The 25,065-nt window shown below is 41.4% G+C and overlaps 1 protein-coding gene across 3 annotated transcripts in view; it reads right to left on the bottom strand.

Moving 5' to 3' along the window:
- The window catches only part of LOC134611584 (lysine-specific demethylase 4B-like), a 48,309-nt gene that overhangs the window by 11,597 nt on the left and 11,647 nt on the right, over positions 1-25,065 (bottom strand). For all 3 annotated transcript variants that reach the window (XM_063455593.1, XM_063455592.1, XM_063455591.1), the window contains exons 2-9: positions 21,173-21,354; positions 19,646-19,821; positions 13,204-13,318; positions 12,735-12,928; positions 1,889-1,938; positions 817-920; positions 589-726; positions 190-386 (exon numbers count right to left, since the gene is read on the bottom strand). In XM_063455593.1, the coding sequence (XP_063311663.1) occupies positions 190-386; positions 589-726; positions 817-920; positions 1,889-1,938; positions 12,735-12,928; positions 13,204-13,318; positions 19,646-19,821; positions 21,173-21,310 (1,112 nt within the window). In that variant the 5' untranslated portion in view covers positions 21,311-21,354. The remainder of the gene's footprint in view (positions 1-189; positions 387-588; positions 727-816; positions 921-1,888; positions 1,939-12,734; positions 12,929-13,203; positions 13,319-19,645; positions 19,822-21,172; positions 21,355-25,065) is intronic.

The following is a 25,065-nucleotide window of genomic DNA, read 5'->3' on the forward strand; positions in this document are numbered from 1 at the left end:
TTTTTGCACATATAACAGGGAGTACAAGGACGAATAACTATGCAAAGCACCCAAATGAGAAATGTCCACAATATGTAAAAACTTAAAGATCATTGGAATACACAGAAAACGACATTCCGAAGGTATTACAGAGAGTCAGTCACTGTCCAGTATGCTTCCAGGACAGGAAAGAAATGGCCTTCACAGTACCTGCGGCCAACTTTCCCCTTAAATTGCGCTCTTCTTTCTCTCCAAGCCTCCAATTCAGGACTGCTGAGTTCGGTGGGTTTTAGATGATCTAGAACGGTGGTATCTTTTCCCTGCTTCCACACCTCATACCGGTCAGGTTGCAGAAATTTCACAAACACATCCATGGAAATCTTCACCATGTCTTTCCTACATGTGCACTGTGAGCATTGAAAGTCTGGTAAGATTATGGTGGGGGGGAGTGGAAATACTACAAAGAATGATGATTATATACAAGGGTAAACATTTGCTGCAAAAGTTCAATTTAAAGTGATGAGTTTAAAAAAAAAAAAAAAAAAAAATTACAAATATGATTAATAAGAAAAATGCAGATGAGGGAATGGATCATCCCTATTCCCTTACCTGTGTTGCCATCTTTCCATAATCAATCCAACGTAGTGTGGCAAAATTGGTTGATTCAGCACAGTTGAATCCATGGTTAAATCCTGCATGGTATCCATATGGGAATGTGATCATGAACTCACCTGCCTCTTGAGTAATCTAGAAAAGTGAAGCGGTAATGGGATTAGCATCGGATATAAGCAAAGGTTTTCAAATCGAATACTTAACTGCTTTCACCATAAAGCTCACCCGGTCAAAAGGAATTCCATATTTCTTTAGAATTGATGGAGAAATCAGAGTCATTTTGTGACGTAGGAAAGCATCACACCCCTGAGAGCTACCTGGGAAGAACCCTGGATAGATAGACATTAAACAGAACAATTTTTGTTGTTCTTTAACTGAATTCAAATTAACTTTGAAAAATAAAAGGCAAAAGTTATTTTTATGGGGAAAAGACATAGCAAAAAATAAATAAAACAACTTTGACAGAGTGGAGACTGCAAACATACAGGACAATTGACACATTCCTCGGGTATGATTATCAAATAAAGATAATCATAGTGTACATCCACACACACACACACACACACACACAACCTCCTAGAGACATCAGGTATGTGGAAAACAGGATCAAACCAGGTAAAACCATTGTGAGTATGGGAGATATTATCTGGAGTGTTATAAGTCTGCACAATAATGACATATGATAAAATATTTTTCTTCATTGACACAAAGGTACATAAAAGCAGTGAGCCTGATGGTTATTCAGTAGATAAACTGCCAGACATTAGCTCTATTACTGGGACAAAAAAAAAAAAAAAAAAAACATTCCCAGACAGAGGCACTTTTTTTTAAGAGTATCAAACATATTCATTAGCTTACATTACCAGGGCTTTTTTCTTGCAAGTTTACTTTGAGTAGAAGTGGAGTAAAATACTATCCCAATAGGGACAGAGGACATGCTACAATGACCTACCAATAGGGGGTTACCCAGCAAAGTACATACAAAGTAATAACTATAGTCTAATATGCCTAGGCACATAAGACCAAAGTAGGCCCCTCAGTATAAAAGAACAAGGTATATAAATTAAACTTTATTGAATAACTCAGATCTACTCTTGAGTAGAAACAGTTGCACACTGGTGTTCTGTTTTTTTTTTTTGTTCTGGTCAATGATGGTTGAGATCTGTTCAGCACTGGCTAGTATAATTAGGTGCCAATAAAACTTACAGAATTTCCAGGTTAAACCCATGTTTCTTATGAGTGTAGTATGCAATTTACTTGTTATTTTTATGTTAAAGGTTCTGTAAGTATGTCTTACCTTTTGCTAGGCGCTCTAGCCGCTTGCCATGTTCAGGCGGGATTGCATACCTGTAAATCGTAGAAAAACAGACAAAGATAGTGCGTATAAGAGAATACATATATATGTATGCAAGTACGTCCAGAATTCTAAAATGAAGCTATGACAGATTTTTAACTGGCAACTGAGAGTCATTTCTACTGTATCCAATATTCGCAAGAATTACTTTATATTACAGTAAAGTCAATGTGTCCTATTCTTAGGATAAAACAAACTAAATCAAAAGTACAGGTTCATCTCAACCAGCAGTTTGCCAGATTCTTCAGTTTAATATTAAGTAGCAGTGGCATGTCAGGCAAAGTAGTTTCTTAAACAGTTCAGTTTGTTTGAACTGTGAAAAGATAAAAGTGCTTTTCATATTTCTAACGCTATGCATCATCGATGCAATCTCTCCTTAGAATGTGCATTGAACAACATGCACTGTAAATTTTATACATGTTATTATGGTGGGATAAAGCTATTATTTTAACCCCTTAACGACTTAAAGGCATACAGGTGATACTCGAAAAATTAGAATAACGTGCAAAAGTTAATTTATTTAAGTAATGCAACGTAAAAGGGGAAACTAATATATGAGATAGATGCATTACATGCAAAGCAAGATAGTTCAAGCCGTGATTTGTCATAAGTGCGATGATTATGGCTTACAGCTCATGAAAACCCCAAATCCACAATCTCAGTAAATTAGAATATTACATGCAATCAATAAAACAAGGAGTGTACATAGAACAATATCGGTCCTCTGAAAAGTATAAGCATGCATATGGACTCAGTACTTTGTTTGGGCCCCTTTTGCAGCAATTACTGACTCAATGCAGAGTGGCATGGAAGCTATCAGCCTGTGGCACTGCTGAGGTGTTATGGAAGAACAGGATTCTTCAATATCGGCTTTCAGCTCTTCTGCATTGTTCGGTCTCATGTCTCTCATCTTTCTCTTGGCAATGCCCCATAGATTCCCTATGGGGTTCGGGTCAGGCGAGATTGCTGGCCAATCAAGCACAGTAATCCCACGGTCATTGAACCAGGCTTTGGTGCTTTTGGCAGTGCGGGCAGGTGCCAAGTCATGCTAGAAAATTAAGTCAGCATCCCCATAAAGCTCGTCTGCGGAAGGAATCATGAAGTGCTCCAAAATCTCCTGGTAGACGGCTGCCTTGACCCTGGAGTTAATGAAGCACAGTGAACCAACACCAGCAGATGACATGGCTCCCCAAATCAACACAGACTGTGGAAACGTCACAGTGGACTTCAAGCATCTTGCAGTCTGTGCCTCTCCATTCTTCCTCCAGACTCTGGGTCCTTGGTTTCCAAATGAGATGCAAAGGTTGCTCTCATCAGAAAAGAGGAATTTGGACCACTGAGCAACAGACCAGGTCTGTTTTTCTTTAGCCCAGGTAAGACGCTTCTGACGTTTTGTTGTTCAGGAGCAGCTTGACAAGAGGAATAGGACATCTGAAGCCCATGTCCAGAATCTGTCTGTGTGTGGTGGCTCCTGAAGCACTGACTCCAGCCTCAGTCCACTCCTTGTGAAAGTCCCCAACACTTTTGAATGGCCTTTTCCTGACAATCCTCTCCAGGCTGCGGTCATCCCTGCTGCTTGTGCACCTTTTTCTTCCACACTTTTCCCTTCCACATAACTTTCTATTAATATGCTTTGATACAGCACTTTGGGAACATGCAACTTCCTTCGCAATTACCTTTTGAGGCTTTCCCTCCTTATGGAGTGTGTTAATGATGGTTTTCCGCACAACTGTCAGGTCAGCAGTCTTCCCCATGATTGTGATTCCTACTGAACCAGACTGAGAGACCATTTAAAGGCTCAGAAACCCTTTGCAGGTGTTATGGCTTACTTAGCTGATTAGAGTGGGATACTGTGAGCCTAGAATATTGCACCTTTTCACAATATTCTAATTTACGGCTTGATCTATCTTGCTTTGCATGCAATGCGTCTCATATATTAGTTTCCCCTTTTATGTTGCATTACTGAAATAAATGAACTTTTGCACGATATTCTTATTTTTCGAGTATCACCTGTAGTTAAATCTCTACCTCACACCGGGGAGACCTATTAATCTATCGATACCTGCGGCTCCCATCTGTCTTCTGGGGCCATTGTTAGTCACCCCTGACTGATAGACGAGTTGTATGCAGAGCTCAAAGTTGTTGTGTCTAATCATTAGATCCATGAAGCATAAAATATCCAGTAATAACCAATACCTAATAAGGTCTAAAGCGATATTGGGGGGCATACAACCCAATTCGGCATGAGTATCTTGAACAATAGGAAAGAGAAATCACACAGAGACCTTGTTGAATATAATAATTCACATCACACTTTATTGTCCATAAAGTAGCCCAATACAATGTAAGGTGTACTCATTAAAGTTATTGCATGCATTCACATGAAACAGCTTAAGTATACATCACTATTAAAGAAGCTTGGTTGTCACTCAGTTGCACACGACTGGGGAAACTCTGGCAATCACATGTCCGTATTACAGGTGGGTAGTTCTCCAAGTGAGTGCCAAGTTTCACTGTTTCTTATACCTTTCCAAAAGAGTGGGCAGTCTGTACTTTTCCACCGAGTTTCTCATCAGTGCAGCCCAGCCAAGACCTGTCACGAGCGCCGGATGGGACTGGCAGCTGGCCAGGCTGTTCAGGACCACGGAAGACGCCTTTCATGTCTGTGCGGTTAGCTTAGTTCTTAGCTATTGGCTAACACTATACTATCTTCGCAGCCCCTCGATATCGAGTCAGGCTGATGCTGTGTTTTGTGGCTTTATACAGTTTTATGGGTTGTCATGCTTGTCAGCTTAATTAATAGCTGTGACATCCAGGCCTGTGTCTAGTGACACTGCCTGTATGTGCTTATGAGACTAGCACCATCTTGTATTAATATCAGGTTTGCTCAGGAGTGGTCAATCAATTCCCAATCAACCAATCAATTCCCAACATCATTAATTCAAAAGTGAGCATGCCCACCTGCTGACGGGTGGTGGTTTGGTGTGTGTGTGTGTGTGTGTAATTTTTTATTTTTTTTATTTATTAATTTATTTCCTATTAATTTTTTTTTAACTTTATGAAGTTTCTTTCTTCTTTTTGTATATTTGTGTTTGTTCTTCTCCATATAAAATAATATTATTTTTAAACGTGGTTATATTTACCTATTTTTTGTGTATACATTATGTAAACATATATCTGCCTTTACCATTATGATGAAGAGATGATAAATACCACACTCTCCAAACAAACAAGTTGCTCCCGATCCAGGGCTGGCCAGGCCTCATTTCCAGATATATATAGAGATATATATATATATATATATATATATATATATATATATTTACATATCTGGAAGAGAGGCTATACCATTATTAAGACAACTAGTAAAGTAAATGGGAGTATAACATGTTATAACCTTGGTACATTAACGTATTAAGTGGGACATTTATCTTTAGTTTATTAAGGTTTTTTTTATTTTTATTTTTTTAAAAATTGAGTACAGCTATGCCTCTCTGTTTTGCTAGTGACAATGTATTGTATTTATATATTTTATATTGCAGGTGTCCCCAACCCAGTCCTCAAGTACAACCGTCCAGTCCAGGATTTAGGGATTACCCTGTTGTGTCGAAATCTTAGAGACATCTGGATTATTATTTTATTATTTATACAGCGCCTGCAAATTGTACAATTGGATAATACCTAAATCCTGGACTGTTATAAGGTACTTAAGAACTGGGTTAGGAACCACTGTTACATTAGAATAAATTACATTTAGCACTTTTTTGACTCCACAGGTTTGCTGTTATTATTATTGCCATTTATATAGCGCCAACAGATTCCGTAGCGCTTTACAATATTATGAGAGGGGGGATTTAACTATAAATAGGACAATTACAATAAGAGAACCCTGCTCAAACTAGCTTACAGTCTATAGGAGGTGGGGTATAAGACACGTTAGGACAGGAAATATCAATCAAATAGGGTGGGAGTGAAGCAGAGCTGGAGGAGAGTTTAACCCCTTAAGGACCAAACTTCTGGATTAAAAGGGAATCATGACATGTCATGTGTCCTTAAGGGGTTAAAGCACTGTCCTATAGGAGAGAGCAAGAGACAGGTATGTAAGGTAGAGGTTACTCTGGGAGGCCATAAGCTTTCCTGAAGAGATGGGTTTTAAGGCCCCTCTTAAATGATTGAAGACTAGGGGAGAGTCTTATGGTGGTAGGCAGGCTATTCAATAGGAAAGGAGCCGCCCGGGAGAGATCCTGCAAGCGCTAGTTGGCCGTACGGGTGTGAACAGGGTCAGGAGGTGGTCACAGGCAGAGTGAAGGGAACGAGGAGGGGCATATCTATGGATCAGTGATGAGATATAAGAGGGGCTAGAATTGTTCAGTGCCTTAAATGTATGGGTTAGCACTTTGAATTGACTCCTATAGGATACAGGGAGCCAATGTAAGGACTGGCAGAGGGGCGAGGTGTGAGAGTACCGACTAGAGAAGATAATCAGTCTAGGTGCAGCATTCATTACAGACTGTAGTGGGGCAATATGGCTTTTGGGGAGACCAATCAAGAGAGGGTTACAGTAAGCCATGCGGGAAATTACTAGAACATGGACAAGAAAGGGGCGGATGCGGGCTATGTTTTGTAACATTACTTACACATGTTTAATGGGCATAAATATGCCAGGAAATGTAGTGCGAGATTGAGATCCCCTTGAGGAAATTATTGAGCCAAAACATTGGTCTCTACTCTCTTTGTCAGAAATGAAGGTAATACTGGCGGGTTTATGGTTTACATAAAGTTTACTTTGTTTACACATATACATATACTGTACAACTTGAAGAAGCCATTGTTTATTGTGGTTTTATCACATTTTGACTATGCACTTTAATTGTGCTATATTATTGCCATATTTTGTAACAATAAAGAAGTTTGCATAATGCCATTGATGTGCCTTAATAAATAACCGGTAATGTATGCTAAATACCGTACAAATAGTCTGAATTAAAAAATGTGTGTGGCATCTATTCATAGCATCCAAAACAGAGCACATCCTTGCCCAAGATATATTAAAAAAAAAAAAAAAAAGTAAATCCTAAATGCTTGGCAAACTGCCTCAAACTAAAATTACTGCACAGTATTGTCAGCAATTTACTACATATTTAGCATACTGCACTAGTGGTTTATAAATAAGCCAATCTAATTTTTTTGTTGTTCGAAACAAGTGTTTCTGTGCGGTAGAGAAAAGTTTGTTTGAGATAAAGGCAGTGTGTTCCAATCTAACATACAAACCCAAGAGATGTGTCCCACATTCTGTAGAAGTCCCCAATAACAAATCGGAGAAGCCGCTACAAAACAGTGATTGAGGTCACTGTAGCAATTGTGTTATATGAACTGAACAGAAGGCAATTTGCTGTAGCAGTCAGTAATGACTAGCAGCATCTACACAACATGACCATCATGCAGAATTACAAAATACCTCTCTTAACAGTATAACCTGTGAAGCTGCATGCTGTTTTATTAAGGGGAACAGGAAATCAGACTAGTTTAAAATGTTTGTGATGCATTATATGGAGATAGGAGAGAGTGTGTAACATACATTTTCAGAGTCCTCAACTTGCACTTACTCGAATAGCAAATTTATACACATCAAGCCCCTTAATTGATGACAACAGTCAAATCTCCAATCATTCAATCTCCTTCATAGCATGCGCCGTGAGCACCAGGCAATGGCACCACCCTTTGGTTCACACTACATACTTGTAGTCTACCCTTCAGCAAGTGCAGACCACAATAATCCCTTCATCGCAGTCCAGCCGTCACTAAAAATCCTGTGCTCTGATGACAAGGGATCAAATACTGTGGTATCACCTGCTGCAGGAGCACACCACACGCCCCACACTTATACAACAAGAACCACAGCGAATAATGTGTGTAGATGTTTTGTGGTGGCTGTGCACACCAAAGTCACATACAACACACAGAGACACACAGCACAACCCCACAAAAGAAGCACACAACACAGCTGAACGTCTGCCTACTGTGCAGCCCTGAGCCAGGAACCCCTCCAGTGGCCATCTAAGGAGTGGCCACTTGGAGGTGTCCCTTGGGGCAATGTAAACACTGCCTTTTCTCTGAAAGGGCAGTGTTTACATGAAAATGCCCGAAGGGAGCCATTATACTCATCAGAACAACTACATTAAGCTGTATTTATTCTTGTGACTATAGTGTCCTTTTAAACTATGTAATTTTCTATCCAGAAGCAGTGCTGTTCCAGTCCACCTGAAGCTGTCAGTGACAACAGTCTCCCCTTCCTGCTCGGATAAATTAGGCATAATCATTGACTCAAACGCGACACATTGCTCAACAGAATGCTTCTTATAGGGAAGCAGACTAAGCTTCCGCATGGAAGCTCTTACTTCTGCTTGAAAGACCAATCAGAAAGCCCCCTTTTGCTGTGTACCTGTTCCCAAACAATCCAAATTAATTCATAAAAGTAGAGATTTCTCTTCAAATCAGCACTTTTATGAATGGAGATAAGGGGGAGAGTCAGTTAACCATGAAAGTGCTTTGGGGGTCTAGAGCAAGGTTTGATAAATAAATTTGCTTTGAAACTAGGAGCTAGTTTTTTGTTTCTTTTACGAACAAAGCTTTGCTTTGTGTAGTCATTAAGGGACACTACAGCTTAATGACTACACTCATCATAACACCCAAGACATACTTGAAAACGAGAGAAATCTCAATGTATCTTTCCTGGTGAAATATTTTATAACTAACTAACTCTTGGTTAAAAGCTCCATCCATCTACTCTTAAAGGACCACTCTAGGCACCCAGACCACTTCAGCTTAATGAAGTGGTCTGGGTGTCAGGTCCATCTAGGGTTAACTAATTGTTTTATAAACATAGCAGTTTCAGAGAAACTGCTATGTTTATCAATTAGTTAAGCCTTCCCCCTAATCCTCTAGTGGCTGTCTCACTGACAGCCGCTAGAGGCGCTTGCGTGATTCTCACTGTGAAAATCACAGTGAGAGCACGCAAGCGTCCATAGGAAAGCATTATGAATGCTTTCCTATGTGACCGGCTGAATGCGCGCGCAGCTCTTGCCGCGCGTGCGCATTCAGCCGACGGGGAGGAACGGAGGCGGAGAGGAGGAGGAGAGCTCCCCGCCCAGCGCTGGAAAAAGGTAAGTTTTTACCCCTTTCCCCTTTCCAGAGCCGGGCGGGAGTGGGTCCCTGAGGGTGGGGGCACCCTCAGGGCACTCTAGTGCCAGGAAAACGACAATGCTTTCCTGGCACTAGAGTGGTCCTTTAATGTGTAAAATAATGAGACCTTAGAAACAAAACCAAATAAAATTAAACATTTGCAGTCTTCTTGGGTGTCTCCATTTGTACCAGGTAATTTCTATAATTTGCTTGATCGATCCAGAAGGACATACTCAGGAAAACAAGAGAAATCTCAATGTATCTTTCCTGGTAAAATATTTTATAAATAAATACAATATTTTATAAATATTCTCCTTCGACACTTTATTTTTCTAGGTCTGATCTGGTTTCTTCCATTTTGCTGCTCGAGTGCTTTCCTCTTCTAAGCTTGGGTTGAATAACAAAGCAATTGGACTAAGTAGGCATGATTTTTATGTTACATGGATGCCATATAAATTTGTGTCAATGCTTAGATGTACTTAATAAAGTGGTAACTGTGCACATACACACAACAAATATATATGCATATACACACAAACAGAGAGAGAGAGAGAGAGAGAGATTTATTAACACCTCTTCAATTCTCTGATTAATGGCACATAAAACAGCTTGCATAATTACTTAATTAGCAGCTGTAATTGGGAGATGTTCAGAGAACTTTAATTGAATCAAGGACTGGATAGTTTAATTCTTTGAAAGACAGGCACAGAGTTATCAGCAGAGACAGAAGAGTTTAATATGGGATGCAGAATCTCATGAGGGATTAAGAATAAAGAACGAGGCAGTGAGGATTGGGACACCGAGGGAGACAAACCGTTTTATCACAGACACAAGAGGCAAAGTGGGAGACAAGAGATTATGGATTAGGCAAATAATTAAATATGATGTAGGGAGTAAAAAGAAGAGGGAGGTAGAGAAATTGTTGTAGGAGAAGGGGAGAGAGAACATCTTCATCATTGAAAGAGGGCATAACTGAATGGAGGCAGGAAATATAAAATTTTATTTATTGTGAATGTATTTTTCCTTCGGATTAGAGGCAATGCACACAACTCGGATATTCACTCTATCTAGACAGGAAAAGGCAGGCCAGTCACCAAGAATTTTGAAAGTTAATCCCAACCTCATAATTCTCCTTAGGGTTTCAAAACCGCAAATGCCAAAATAACCCCAGAAATACACAAGCAAATTAACTGAAAAATTATATTAATTAAAAGGGGAGGACGATTTGTTTACTGTCTCTAATCAAACGGAAAAAAAAATACAATAAGTAAAATCTGATATATTCCCTCCAGATTAGAGGCAGTACACAACAACTGGGATAGATAAGCAATCCTCAAATGGTAGGAAGACAATATCACCACAGCTTGTAACACCTTTTCCCCAAATCAGTATCCTCAGAGGTCTGTATGTCTAATTTATAGTGTTTGGACAAAGTGTAAATTGATTGCCAGGTGGCGGTTTTGCAAATTTGAGGACAAGCTGAAGTCTTGCATGCCCATGAGGTAGCAATTGTTCTTGGGGAATGAGCCTTTACGTGAAGAGGAAAAGGCACTTAGATGACCTATATGCTGGAATGATAGTTTCCTTAAGACTCAAGAAAAAATTCACCCCGCACTCAGGTACCGCTTAGTAATCCGGCCATCCACCTGAGAGGTGCTCCGTGGAAACCGCAGACACCGCAATCTGCTAGAGTCTAGCAAATCGTAAAATACATAGGCGGCACTCCAAATTTCTTGATGGTGCGTCTATTAGAGGGTAAGTCTCCTCACAAACAATGTTTCGGCTCTAAGGAGCCTTAATCATGGACCTCCCAGCCTTCGACACATCATGCTCTCTACACAGGTGTTTGACGGAAGTAATACATGTGGAACACAGGCACTTGGCATTAGCTACATCATTCAAAAACCAGGGAGGAGCCGGGCCCGCACAGTGCCCTTACTTCTGAATGCGGGAGTGCCTATCCTAACCTGCCAAAGGAAGGCAGAGAACTGGGGTTATTTGGGCAATGGCTGATTTTATACCTATGAGGAGGGTCTTAACTTTTAAAGTTTCTAGGTAATTGTCTTTTTGTGTCTAGACAGTGAATACCAACAACAAAATTTGTTGTGCACTGCCCCTTATTTGGAGGGTAAACAGAATTACAGAACAAATGTCAAAAAAACCTGTTCAAGAGAAATTAAAATGGAAAAACTCATGGGATGTGATCAGGTTAAGGTTGAAACGATGTAGGCGGGACAAAGGAAATAGGACAATGCATAAGAAAAGTCATGTGGGAAAAAAAAAAAAAATACCCTAGAGGGATTAGGATCTAGTTAGTAAGTCTGGGTTTTAAGAACTAGTAAACAAATGCCTCAATAAATAAATAAATCTGAAAATTAACTGGCTATATGTAAGACACTTAAAAAAAACTTAAACAGTAGTTGATATGGATGAAAGAGTATTATTCTGCACAACATTAACCACCAGTGCACTACAGAAATTTGCTTCGGGTCACAGAAAACACAAACACACTCAGCGGGAATCTTCCCTTTATTCAGTATAGCAAAAGAATCATTCTATCATTCCTTAAATTTTCCATCTTAAGGTTCTTAATGGTCTATCAGCTCCATTGTGGATTTTTGACTATCCAGCAGCTAACATGTATCTTTAGATTAAAATCGAAACAAGAAACAATACCAGAATGGAATGCATTTAAAACGTTATTCACTATGGCCTTCTTGCATGTTCTCTTCTCTAGTGAGCTATAAATATACTATACTGCAGCAATAGTGTATGTATCGGAGAATGAATGAGGGAACCATTAACAGGGGAGTTCATGAATTGAATCATTAACCCCTTAAGGACCAAACTTCTGGAATAAAAGGGAATCATGACATGTCACACATGTCATGTGTCCTTAAGGGGTTAAAGATCTACTACTGACATGGGATGGTATGTTAGCGTTATTCAAATACTAAACCACCGTTACTTGTTCACTAAATGGAGCTCCCATAAATCTTTCCCAGCAAGCCACTGATGGCAAAGGTTCGGGAGTGTTGTAGTGTATAGTCACAACTATTTGCATCAGTTTTGCCATTCAGTAATAATTTGCAAAAATTTTTGTTTAGAGTGTCTCAACCTGTCTCAACCTCTGTCCCCCATGATCTCTTCCTTTGTCCCTCCCAGCATTGTGTGTGCTAGCAGTCTTGTTTGTGTTAGCTGGCTGTGTATGGTGGTGCTCTTTATTTTAGCTTTATGCAGGGAGGGTGCTATGGGTAAACTCCATGGTGGTCCAGCAGGGGTAGTGATCCCTGTCTGTCCAGTAGGATAGCTTGTGGTCTACAACTCCAGTGGTTGAGAGCACATTCTCCTTGCCCTGATCCCCTAAGCTTCTCCTGTAGCAGTCCGACTGATTGCAATACTGATCCCTGTATATATTGCAATACAAGAATAGCATAGGCAAATTGAGTAACAAAAAATAAACCATAAAGTAAAATTGGCAAAATCTGGGTACTAAACCACAAATAAACAAATACCTTAACTGTCCCCCTTACCACCACATACTTTAGTCTCCATTTTTTGTGTGTAATAAAAGTTTTCTAATCTATCCATGAACTTAAACACTTACCAGGATTTTGGTTCTCCAAAATGGAGGTAGTTGATGCTGTACAGGTCCATGTCCTCAGTGTGCCAAGCAAAAGTAGTCTTCCACATTCCAAAGTAAAGATATGGTGTATTGACTCCTTCAATGATAATCCCACATTCATTTTCCACCATGTCCAGCAGGGTGTTCAGCCCTCCAATCTTCCACAGATTTATTCCCTGCCAAGATAATGTAATCAGAGATGGTTATCCAGGTAAGCATTAAATGACGCAATTACCAAAAACAAAAAGTAATAAAAAGTAGTACAATCAAAGAAGATAAACACAAAGAAATAAGTTTCTCTTCACAGAGATTACAGAGAGTATTTATTTAATTCTATATGAATTATGTTTGGTAAGAATATAAAATAAGGCATTGTTATTAAGGGTATAAAGAAGTAAAGGCCATCAAAGTTTGTGCATATAACATGGTAAAAAGGTAGAATTTAACTCACACTGTCGTAAAGAGATCCACTGATATCCGCACCATATATGGGGGACATAAAAGTGAGATTCTTCCAGTATTTACGCTCTAAATCATCAAAATCCTGATGTCGTGGAGTGCAATATCTAGAGATTTAAAACAATGAGAGTAGTTCATCACATGAATGTACACAATGAAAGACAATTTAGGGTCATCCTCTTCATTTTAAACTCAATTACGAGTTAGGAGAAAGTGAAAGTCAGGAAAACGCCTCTTTCTGTCTGAATCTATACTAATTTAAAGCTGAAGCTGTAATTCAAACAATTGTGCGAAAACAAAAGTGAAAACGTGCCTGCTTTGCAGAAGAAAAATATAAGTAAATATTACAGCTTCTTTCAATTAGTACACTGACACTAAAGTGTGAATTGTCAATAATTCAAAACCAAATTTAAAATTTTAGACAAAAAAAAAAGCAAGAAAAAAAAAAGCGCCAAAATGGTTAAATTGTCCAAGTTTAGCTATTTTGGCTTGAAATCTTAATTTCGCTTTCTAATCTCGACATGTCACACATTAGCAAATAACCCCGATAAGCACTAATGATAAAGAAAGAAAGAAAGAAAGAAAGAAAGAAAGAAAAAAATCTATGAAGTACAGACACAAACACAATGGAACAGTTGAACTGTTCAAAGTAGACCATTTCATCCAATCCACAAATAGATACACATACTGATATTTACACTGTACAATGACAATGGTGGGCATATGCAAATTAGTTTAACAAAGAATCACATTTTTGCCTCATTCCATTTTAAACATGGATTCCTTTTAATCTGTGTTTGCAGTATACAACTGCTTGGAACACAATTTAGGAAAAGATGCAAAACCAGTGAACCAGTGAAGAGTTGCATTAACAACGAAACAGCTGTCCATACACAGTCATGGGGAAAAGAAAGTACACCCGCTTTGAATTGTATGGTTTTACATATCCGGACATAATGTTCAGCTGAGGTTATATTTACCTAATTTTAAGACCTGCTAAGGAACAGATGATTAATGACACATAACATATTACACCGTATCATGATTGAACAAAAAATGGAGGTATACTCACAAGTGAATAGCAAATAGGATATTGCTCAATATATGTAGGCGTAGGTGGTATGATACCACACCTACATATATTGAGCAATATCCTATTTGCTCTTCACTTGTGAGTATACCTCAATTTTTTATCATTTTATTTTGTATTATCCAGAGAGCACTATTTTGTGTTTCTATCCTATTTTTTTATATATCACCAACTATTTCAATACCGGCCTACTGCCATTGGAAAGGAGATATACCCTACTACCACTGGAGACCCCCTATTGAGGACATCCAAGGACCATCTACATATCCATAGGCAGGCCCGGACTGGCCATCGGGCACACCGGGCAAATGCCCGGTGGGCCGCGGTGGCAATGGGCCGAGGCCGGCAGGGAGATCACAGGATCTCCCCTGCCGGTCTTTGCAGGGCCGGCACTATCCGAGCGCCGGCCCTGCAGTAGTCCCTGGTGGGCCGGTGGGGAGATCAAAGATCTCCCTCACCGGCCCACATGCAGGATATTGCGGCCGCCGGTGGGGAGAGAGGGAGGGAGCCAGCCTGCCAGCAGAGGAACCCGGCGGAGCTCTAACTTGCAGCTCCGCCGGGTTCCTCTCGCGCGATTCGGAGCATTGGGTCTCGCAAGAGTGAACTCTAGCCCCACAGGCTAGAGTTCACGCACCACTGGACCACCAGGGATGGATGCCAGCAGCAGGATCCCCCCCTCCCAGGCATAAAGTAAGCAGGGAGGGGGGATATAATCATACAGGTCACAGCAGCCTCACTTACTCACAGACACCCTGCACCCCTAACACTCACAGCACGTACACACTGCATCCCTAACACTAACAGCACACACACACACACACACACACACTGCACCCCTGACACTCACACACACTGCACTCCTAACACTCACAGGACACACACACTGCACCCCTAACACTAACAGCACACACACCCTGCACCCCTGACACTCACAGCATCCCTGACACTCACACTGCACCCCTAACACTCACAGCACACACACACTGCACCCCTAACACTAACAGCACACACACACACACACACACACTGCACCCCTGACACTCACAGCATCCACACACACTGCACCCCTGGCACTCACACTGCACCCCGCACCCCTGACACTCACAGCATCCCTGACACTCACAGCACAGACACCCTGCACCCCTAACACTCACAGCATCCCTGACACTCACACTGCACCCCTAACACTCACAGAACACTCACAGCACACACACACTGCACCCCTAACACTCACAGCACACACACACACACTGCACCCCTGACACTCACAGCATCCCTAACACTCACAGCACACACACTGCACCCTTGGCACTCACAGCACACACACTCACACTGCACCCCTAACACTCACAGCACAGACACCCTGCACCCCTAACACTTACAGCGCACCCATAACGCTCACAGCACACACACTGCACCCCTAACACTCACAGCACACACACACTGCACCCCTAACACTCACAGCATCCCTGACACTCACAGCATCCCTGACACTCACAGCATCCCTGACACTCACACTGCACCCCTAACACTCACAGCACAGACACCCTGCACCCCTAACACTCACAGCACACACACTGCACCCTTAATACTCACCCCTAACACTAACAGCACACACTCACTGCACCCCTAACACTCACAGCACACACACACACTGCACCCCTAACACTCACAGAACACACACACACTGCACCCCTAACACTCACAGAACACACACACTGCACCCCTGACACTCACAGCACCCTCACTAGCACACACATACACACTCACAGCACCCTCACTCACACACAATGCACCCCTGACACTCACAGCTTCCTCACACGCACATAGCACCCTGATGCAAACACAGCACCCGCTCACACACAGCGCACACACACTGCACCCATCACACACACAGCACCCTCACGCAAACAGCACCCATCACTCACACACACACACACACACACTAAACCCTTCACACACACACTGCACTCCTCCCGCACACACACTACACCCCTTACACACACCCTCACACGCACTGCACAATATGCTTTCCTAGCATTTTTGTCTCCTGGTATCCCAACTATGGAGACACCAGAGACAAATTTCAAGCAAACACAGTGCAAGCATGTTATAAAATTTGCTTGCGCTGTGCAGAACAAATACAGGGTCTTTTTCTCATGCCAGAGCTCTTCAGCAGAGCTCTGCGCATGGTCTACCCTGGAAGAGCATTGAACCAACATGCTCACTTTGTGATGGGGCGTGCTGCTTGTCATTGGTGATGACAAAACACACCCTATCTGGCCCCGCCCCCTTTTTAGTGGGCCGCTGTAATTAAAAAATGCCCGGGCCGAATTTTCTTCCCAGTCCGGCCCTGTCCATAGGTGGGAATTGTACCGTCCAGGCGCACATATCTGGAGCGGAGTATAGTTTTTCTGTATTCTGAAAAACTATTACACCTTATGATTTAATAGCTTCTAGAACCACGTTTAGCAGCAATAACTTAAAGTAATAGTTTTCTGTGTGACTTAATTAGTCTCTCACATTGTTGTGGAGGAATTTTGGCTCACTCTTTTTTACAACATTGTTTCAGTTCATTGAGGTTTGTTGGCATTTGCTTATGAACAGCTCTCTTAAAGGGACACTATAGTCACCAGAACAACTACAGCTTATTGAATTTGTTCTGGTGAGTAGAATCATTACCTACAGTTTTTTTTGCTGTAAACACTATTTTCAGAGAAAATGCAGTGTTTATATTACATCCTAGTGATAACTTCACTGGTCACTCCTCAGATGGCTGTTAGAGATCATGTCTGCCTAAAATGCATCCAAACATTCAGTATCTCCTCCCTCTGCATGCAGACACTGAACTCTCCTCATAGAGATTCATTGATTCAATTTATCTCTATGAGGAGATGCGGATTGGCTAGGGTTGTTTGAATCATGCTGGCTCTGCCCTTGATCTGCCTCTTTGTCAGTCTTATGGGGAAGCACTGTGATTGGATCAGGCCACCACGTCTAATGATGTCAGCAGACTGCTTGTTTTTCTGAGTCTAACACCATGCAGAGTTAAAGCTTCAGGCTTGAATACAGTAAGATTTTGCCATATTTATGGAGGCATGAGGGGCACAGGGGTGCTAGATGGTGGTGTTAACACTATAGGGTCAGGAATTCCTGACCTTATAGTGATCCTTTTTAAGGTCCCCGCCACAGCATTTCAATCGGGTTGAGGCCTGGACTTTGACTGGGCCATTGCGACAACTTGATTCTTTTATTTTTTAACCATTCTGTTGTAGATTTGCTGGTGTGCTTGGGAACATTGTCCGGTTGCATGACCCAATTTTGGCCAAGCTTGAGGTGTAGGACAGATGGCCTCACATCTGACTCTAGAATACTTTGGTATACAGATTTCATGGTCGACTCAATTAATGCAAGGTTCCCAGGTCCTGTGGGTGCAAAACAACCCAAAATAATCACCCCTCCACCACCGTGCTTGAAAGTTGGTATGCTATGCTATGTTTGTTTTCCACCAAATGTGGCACTGTGCATTATGGCCAAACATCTTCACAATCTCATCTATGCAAAGGACATTGTTCCTAACCAGAGAGGCCATGTTCTTTCTAGAGAGAAGAAGCATTCTCCTGGCAACCCTTCCAAACAAACCATACTTGTTCTGTCTTTTTTTGAAATTTTACCATCAAGAACATTAACATTTAAAATGCTAACTGAGGCCTGTAGATTCTGATATGCAATTTCTCTGAGCATTGCATAGTCAAACCTTGTGGTGAATTTGCTGGGATATTCAGCCAAAGAAGATTGGCAACTGTCTTGAATGTTTTCCACTTTTGAATAATCTTTCTCACTGTAGAATGATAGACTTTAAAATGTTTGGAAATGGGTTTGTCATTTTTCCCAGTTTGATGTGAAGCAACAATTGATTCTCTAAGGTCATTGCTGATGTCTTTCCTCCTTGACATTGTGTTAACACATACCTGAATGCTCCAGATCAGCAAACTACTAAAACATTGTTTTTCTAGAGGTGGTCACACTTACTGATCAATTAATCAAGAGCAATTGATTTGCAGCACCTGTCTGCTACTTACCCTATTCATTCCTATGAAAGCAGTAAGAGTGCACAGCTTAAAGGGAAACTCCAGTGCCAGGAAAACAATCCGTTTTCCTGGCACTGGAGGTACCCTCTCCCTCCCACCCACCAATCCCCGGTTACTGAAGGGTTACTGAAGCGTCACTTACCTGATGCAGCGACGATGTCCCTCGTCGCTGTCTCCTCCTCCACGCCGCTCCTCCTTCTGATTCCGTCGGCCGGTGGGAGAGACTGATCCCGCCCACCGGCCAAGGAGACCTAATGCTCATGCGCGGCAATGCCGCGCATGCGCATTAGGTCTTCCCATAGGAAAGCATTGAAAACGAATTTCAATGCTTTCCTATGGGGAAAATGAGTGACGCTGGAGGTCCTCACACAGCGTGAGGATGTCCAGCGACGCTCTAGCAAGGAAAATCCTTGCTATAAATCAGGAAGCGACCTCTAGTGGCTGTCTAGTAGACAGCCACTAGAGGTGGAGTTAACCCTGCAATGTAATTATTGCAAATTATAAAAAACTGCAATAATTACAGTTGCAGGGTTAGGAGTAGTGGGCGTTGGCACCCAGACCACTCCAATGGGCAGATGTGGTCTGTGTGCCTGGAGTGTCCCTTTAATGTAGTTGTTCAGGGAAAAGGCAGTGTTTACATTGCTGCCTAGGAACACCTCTAGTGGCAGTCACTCAGACAGCCACTAGAGGTGCTTCCTGGGCCAGTGGTGTATAATGGGCAGCACTGGCATTCAGCATCTCCACACAATGCATGGAGACACTGAACGCTCCACATATAGATGTATTGATTCAATTCATCTCTAAGAGGGAATGCAGATTGGCGCAGCGCAGCGTTTTGCTGCACATGCACAATAGCCTGCCAATGCTTAGCTATGGGAAGCATTGGATTGGTTGAGATCGTCAAAATTGATGATCTCAGCAAAGAAGGCAGAGCATGGGCGGGGCCAGCCACAATGAGATCTACGCATTCTGGAAAAAGGTAAGTAAACTACCTTTTTCTCGGGAGGCAAGGGGGGCCAAACACTTAAACAGTGCTTTGACACCTACATGAAACAATGTAATATGCAATTTGTTGTTTGTTCATCTGAGGTTGTATTTACCTCATTTTAATACCTGCTTAGGAAAAGATGATTATTATGTCTGGATATGTAAAACCATAGAATTCAAAGTGGGTGTACTTTGATTTTCTCATGACTGTGTGCACATGTCCTGCAATTTACGTCTATTAATTGGTTTCACAGCACCAGTCTCACTTGTCACTGTTGGCCAACTTCCGGTATTCTCCTACAGTCATAGCTTTCTTCTGGATGTTATACTGCGTAAAGAGACCAGATTGGCCAGTAACCACCTGTTGAATGGGTGCAGGAATCACCATTTCATCCAAGTCATCATATGTTTGTCTTGGACGCCACTCCTTTGGAGGAATCACCTGCAAGCATAAAGAGCGTATTATAATTAGCAGTTACTCTACTATTTATATAATGTAATGACTTTAGGCATACATATATGCAAGAGAGAAGTTTAATTTTTAAGGTATATAAAATGCCAGATCTTTTTAAAAAACAAAAAGATACAGCATGAAGTCAAACATTTTCGGAGAGAGGAGAAACTTAAGTCCACTCCCTTGGTTCTTGCAGCTTAGTCTGAGTAAATGGGCTACTATACATGTCGTCGTTTCAGTTGTGAATAATTTGGTGCCCAATGGGAGCATTTGGGGATAGGCAGGGCAAAGGAAGAGCAGAGCAGACCTACAATAGGTCTGTCAATCAGGTCAGAGAGCATTCATCCTAGGCACCCAAAACAATAGACAGGCTTATTTGAACTATTCCAAGTCTATCACACAGTCCAATGTTCCTATTCCCTCCATGATAAGGGATACTGAGGAGCATAGCGAGGTTGCATCTTAACCCTTCAGTTCTGTAGAAGTGTCTTGATAGTCTATAATATGTAAATTGCAAAAAGATTAGACTATTTGCCTTCTGCTTCTTGACTATTGGCTCTGCACAAAAACAGACCCACTACTTGTGGGCATCCAATGTCATTACTATTCATGCCAAATTACTCTCCTTCAGCTACCATCTAAATGACTGCAAAATTTACATCTGATGCAACAGAGAACTGCAACAAGAAAGTCCTCCTGAACCACTGTCAAGTACTATTAAGCACACCTGGTTAGGATATGGAGAGGAAAACTTCCCTTATGGCCGTGTCAAGCAATGTCTCCAAGTAAACTATTTTCTGAATTACAATCAGTTTACTATTCACAAATATATGTGAGGAGCTGTACTTTGACTAAAAGGGACCACTAAAAATAAAATATGCCAGTTTCTTTTCCACAAACGTGTCAGGAACCACTGATGGAAGTAATTACCTTGGCATAAAAGAGGGACATGCCTTACTCCCAGTAGAGATTTACATATATGTCTCAGCCATGAGGCAGTCCAGCAATATGCATTCTGAGATTGCACCATCATTCAATCTGTGAAAGGCTGTTGCAGGGATTGACATCTCAGCTCATTTCGGGGACTTTACCTATGTAATGAGCTGTGAGACAATACAGAGGTACACTATTGTATTGCCAAGACAGGCAGATGAGTATTTGAAACGTGGAGAACCTAAGAGTGTACTATGCAGTACATAGAAAATAAATCTTTCTTAAAGACTCTGTTTTAGACTCTAAAAATATGTAATCTTATAAACGTTTTCTAGGAATCTATTGCACTCTAGACTAGTGATGAAAAAAAGTTTTATTTACTAAAATATGATCAGTCCACTCTTACCTTAGCAAGGCCAGCTCGGTGTGCACCCTGAGATTCAATGTATGCCATATATTTCCCAAAATCCTGAAACTCTTCCCAAGTTGGCCGGAAAGTCATGATCTTGCAGCTGGAATTCTGCGACGCAGCCTCTGACCCCATGATAAACGACTCACAAACTGCTCACAGTTTAACTTGAAAAGTACCTATAACAACAAATAATACAAAATCGTTAGAATACATAATTCAATATCTCTAAGAAATGAAATAAACAAAATAAATCCATTACAGATGACATGTACTCAAAAATTCAACATTTTAAAAAGAGATTACTTTAGTAAAGGAATGCACAATATTGTTCATTATTATTTTCAGCTTAAAGGGACACTATAGTCCCCTAAACAACTTTAGCTTAATGAAGCAGTTATGGTGTATAGATCATACCTCTGATGTTTCACTGCTCAATTATCTGCCATTTACAATTGAAATCACTTTGGTTTCTGTTTATGTAGCCCTTGTCACACCTCCCCTGGCTGTGACTGACATCCTGCATATTTTTTTTTAAGTTTCATTTTTAATCAGGTGTTAACTTACTTCATAAGGTTTTATCTCTGGCAAATCTTGCCAGTGACGTTGGCTAGCTGGCTTTGTTAGTTTTTTTTTTTTCTCCTAATCTATTTACTGGCAAAACTGTTAGCACAGTGCATGGATACAATTGTATGCTCAATTTAATGAGCAGAAATAGTTTTGGGTATGACAGGTGCCCTTTAAAAATTACAAAACATACAAAAACAAAACAACCTTTCGTGCTCCAATACCACAAGCTACAAAACATAGATTACATGAAATTTCAATACAGAGGTTTATTTTATTTTTTATTTGTTATAATGCGCTCTCCTCAGGTTTAAAGGGACACTATAGTAACCAGAACTAATATACAGCTTAATGTAGTGGTTTTGCTGCCTATAGCCTGACGTTTCACTGACGTTTTATTTTAGGTCTACCACGCTCCCTACCATTGAGAGAGCTGGGGTGGATTCTTTCCCTGGGGTCCAGTGTGGCTGCTGGGACACTGTAATCTTCCTGCTCTTCTCCCTCTCGCCGTATAGTGATGCTGGGGTTGGAGTCATGTCATATTCCAGCTCCCAGCATCATAGCAGGGCAAGCAAAGATGCAAAGCTAGAAGAGCATGAAGATCACAGTACCCTCAGCTGGCCGCCTCCACTCTCCCTCAGTTTGCTGCCTTGTCTGAACCGGCTGACAAACACCTAGGTGCCAGGACAAAATTCCTAGTCACAATAGCGACCTGGCACCATTGTTTGGCAATACCTAGGCCTCAACGGCGACTAGGGATTTTCTTCTGGTGCCTGGGATTCACCAAGCTTTGGCTTATAATACCTGGAGTACCCTAAAGTTGTTACTCCATTCAGTGTTATACAATGTTTGAGCAGTATAATACATAATGAGGGTCTCGTTTAGCATTACATATTAAAAACTGTTTAATGATAAATGGAACTCCAGGGCTGTGGGGTCTCCAGACATTATAAGTACTTCAATGAGATGACGCAGTTATAGTACCTACAGTGTCCGTTTGAAGATTTAGAACATTTTAATTATAATAGAGTTCAGACAAGGCCAAAACCAGAGCAAATATTGCAAATGAGTAAGCAAAGCAAATAATAATTACATTTCTCTTTTCTGTATGCTTTTTCTATGCTGACTGCCAGGTACAAAGAGGTTATAACAATGGTGACAGGGAGGGTGGAGGAGCCCAGCTGCAGAATAAAGACCTGTTATTTCTACCCTTCACTTTTTTGAAACCTCAAAAATATATTTGATAAATATAGGGATAAGTAACTGAAAAAGTGCAATATACAAAATGGTGTTAATTCACCAAATGTGCATAGTAAAAGTTCACATTTATCTGAAATATAGCATTACCTGCCCATACAATGTGAGGTCATTGGTTTGTTTGATTTTGCTTTTCTAAGTTTGTTTTGTTCATCCTTGGTCAAATTGACATTATTTTAGAGAACACAGGTATAATGTAGGCAAGCAGTATGGAGTTTCAAGTATTTTTGTTCATAGAGTGGAAGGGGAAGGGGGGGTAGAGGACTTGCCACGGGAGAGGTGTTGAGTGGCAATGCTGCTGTGGGTGTGCAGTCACGGTTATGTGGTGTTGATTTACCACATTTTGTGTTCTTTTTCGTAAGAAATATATATATGGTATAGTTGTTTTCACCAGATGCTAACCTCTTATTTTTTGTGACACTGGTTTCCTCATTCTTGTCATGCAATTCCAAACACTTTTTTTTTTTTTACATTCTTTATTTTATACTTTTTGTCGTTTGAACAAGGGTATTAACAGTTGGGGGTACAGTAGTATTACAAATTCAACACCCACAGTGGCTTGTGAAGCAGCCGCAGGAAATATGACCTTTGTATCCCAGAGTTCTAGCGGGTGTGCCCCTGATGGTCTAGGGGCCCTCTTCAGCTGTACCCGCTGGTCTAACGTGCACTACAGGGTCAGCCCGGCTAATGTGGGCCTGGTAGGTTTGACTTGTCTCTCTGCCTCAGCCTTCTCTTCGCGTTTGGTGTACTTCTTTGTTAAGGGAGTGGTGATAAGATGTTGGGGCGTGTGTCAGAGGCGAGACTTTTATTATACCGGTGTGGGGTGAAGTGGGGCCCGAGCCCTCTTCCCTATTCGTGGCTAGACAGAATTATTCCTCTTGGTCTCCAAGTTTTATTCCAGACATTGTAGGTTGTGCATTCGGTTGGCTAGTGGGCGTATTGCGAGTGTGTGTGGGTTTGACAGGGTTTGCATCCCTGGTGTCTCAGTCAGTTTACGGTGGGTTGTGGTGGGGTGATGTCCTGTAATTCACGTGTGTCTCTCTATTTCCTTGTCGTGTGGTCCCTTGTGGAGCTTCTCCCTTCCGCCCCTATTGTCTCCCTTCCCCTTGTCTCCTGCGTTCCCGTCTCCACTAGGGTGAGCATGGATATGCGTTTGGTTGTATGCGTCTTAACATCTCGTGGCCAGGTGTTCTTTGATTCCGTCGGTATCTGGAATGGGTTTCGTGGTGGAGGTCTGTGTGTCGGCGTGTGACTGTCTGTGGTCTAGAAGCTGTCCGCTTGTGTGGCTGTATGTCCGGGGTGGTGTCCACCTGTTCCGTTAGTCAGTGGGTAGTCGGCGAGGGGAGGAGTGGGATAAGGGAAGTGTGTGGGGGGGAGAGCTGGTGGGATGACGTGGGCAGGGGAGAGGGATGAGAGGACCCGCATCGTCGTTGGCCAGTATAAAAAAGGCTGAGCAGCTGGAGTATAGATAAGTAAAAACCTTTTTTTTAAAGGGTTTTTAATGAAATGCTAAGAGAGAAGGGGACACAAAAAAAAAACCACACAAATAGGGCACTATAACATTAAGAATATAGGCTTGTGTTCCGTTAAAGGGTCTGGGTTCAGTGTCCCTGACCACTTAACTTATCTTCAAAGAAAGTATGATGGAACTCCAACCCTTATCACGACTTCATTGAGATGAAGATATTATTGGGGTGGTTACAGAGATGAAATTGATAGAGTCTCAAACGAAAAATGGGACTCAAAGCTGTTTTTTAACCCCTTAAGGACACATGACATGTGTGACATGTCATGATTCCCTTTTATTCCAGAAGTTTGGTCCTTAAGGGGTTAAACAAAGTGCAGGAAACTCTCTTAATACATATTGTGAAAATCAGCACTGAGTACTAGTTAATGAAATCAATGTAATAAATCACATGGAAGACCCAAAATAGTGCCTAGACAATATAATAATGCTAAATAAAAATACTTTATTGTAATGTATAAAGAGGCACTTAGAAACATAGAATGTGACGGCAGATAAGAACCATTCGGCCCATCTAGTCTGCCCAGTTTTCTAAATACTT

The sequence above is a fragment of the Pelobates fuscus genome, chromosome 5 (assembly GCF_036172605.1).
Source record: "Pelobates fuscus isolate aPelFus1 chromosome 5, aPelFus1.pri, whole genome shotgun sequence".
Taxonomy (NCBI): domain Eukaryota; kingdom Metazoa; phylum Chordata; class Amphibia; order Anura; family Pelobatidae; genus Pelobates; species Pelobates fuscus.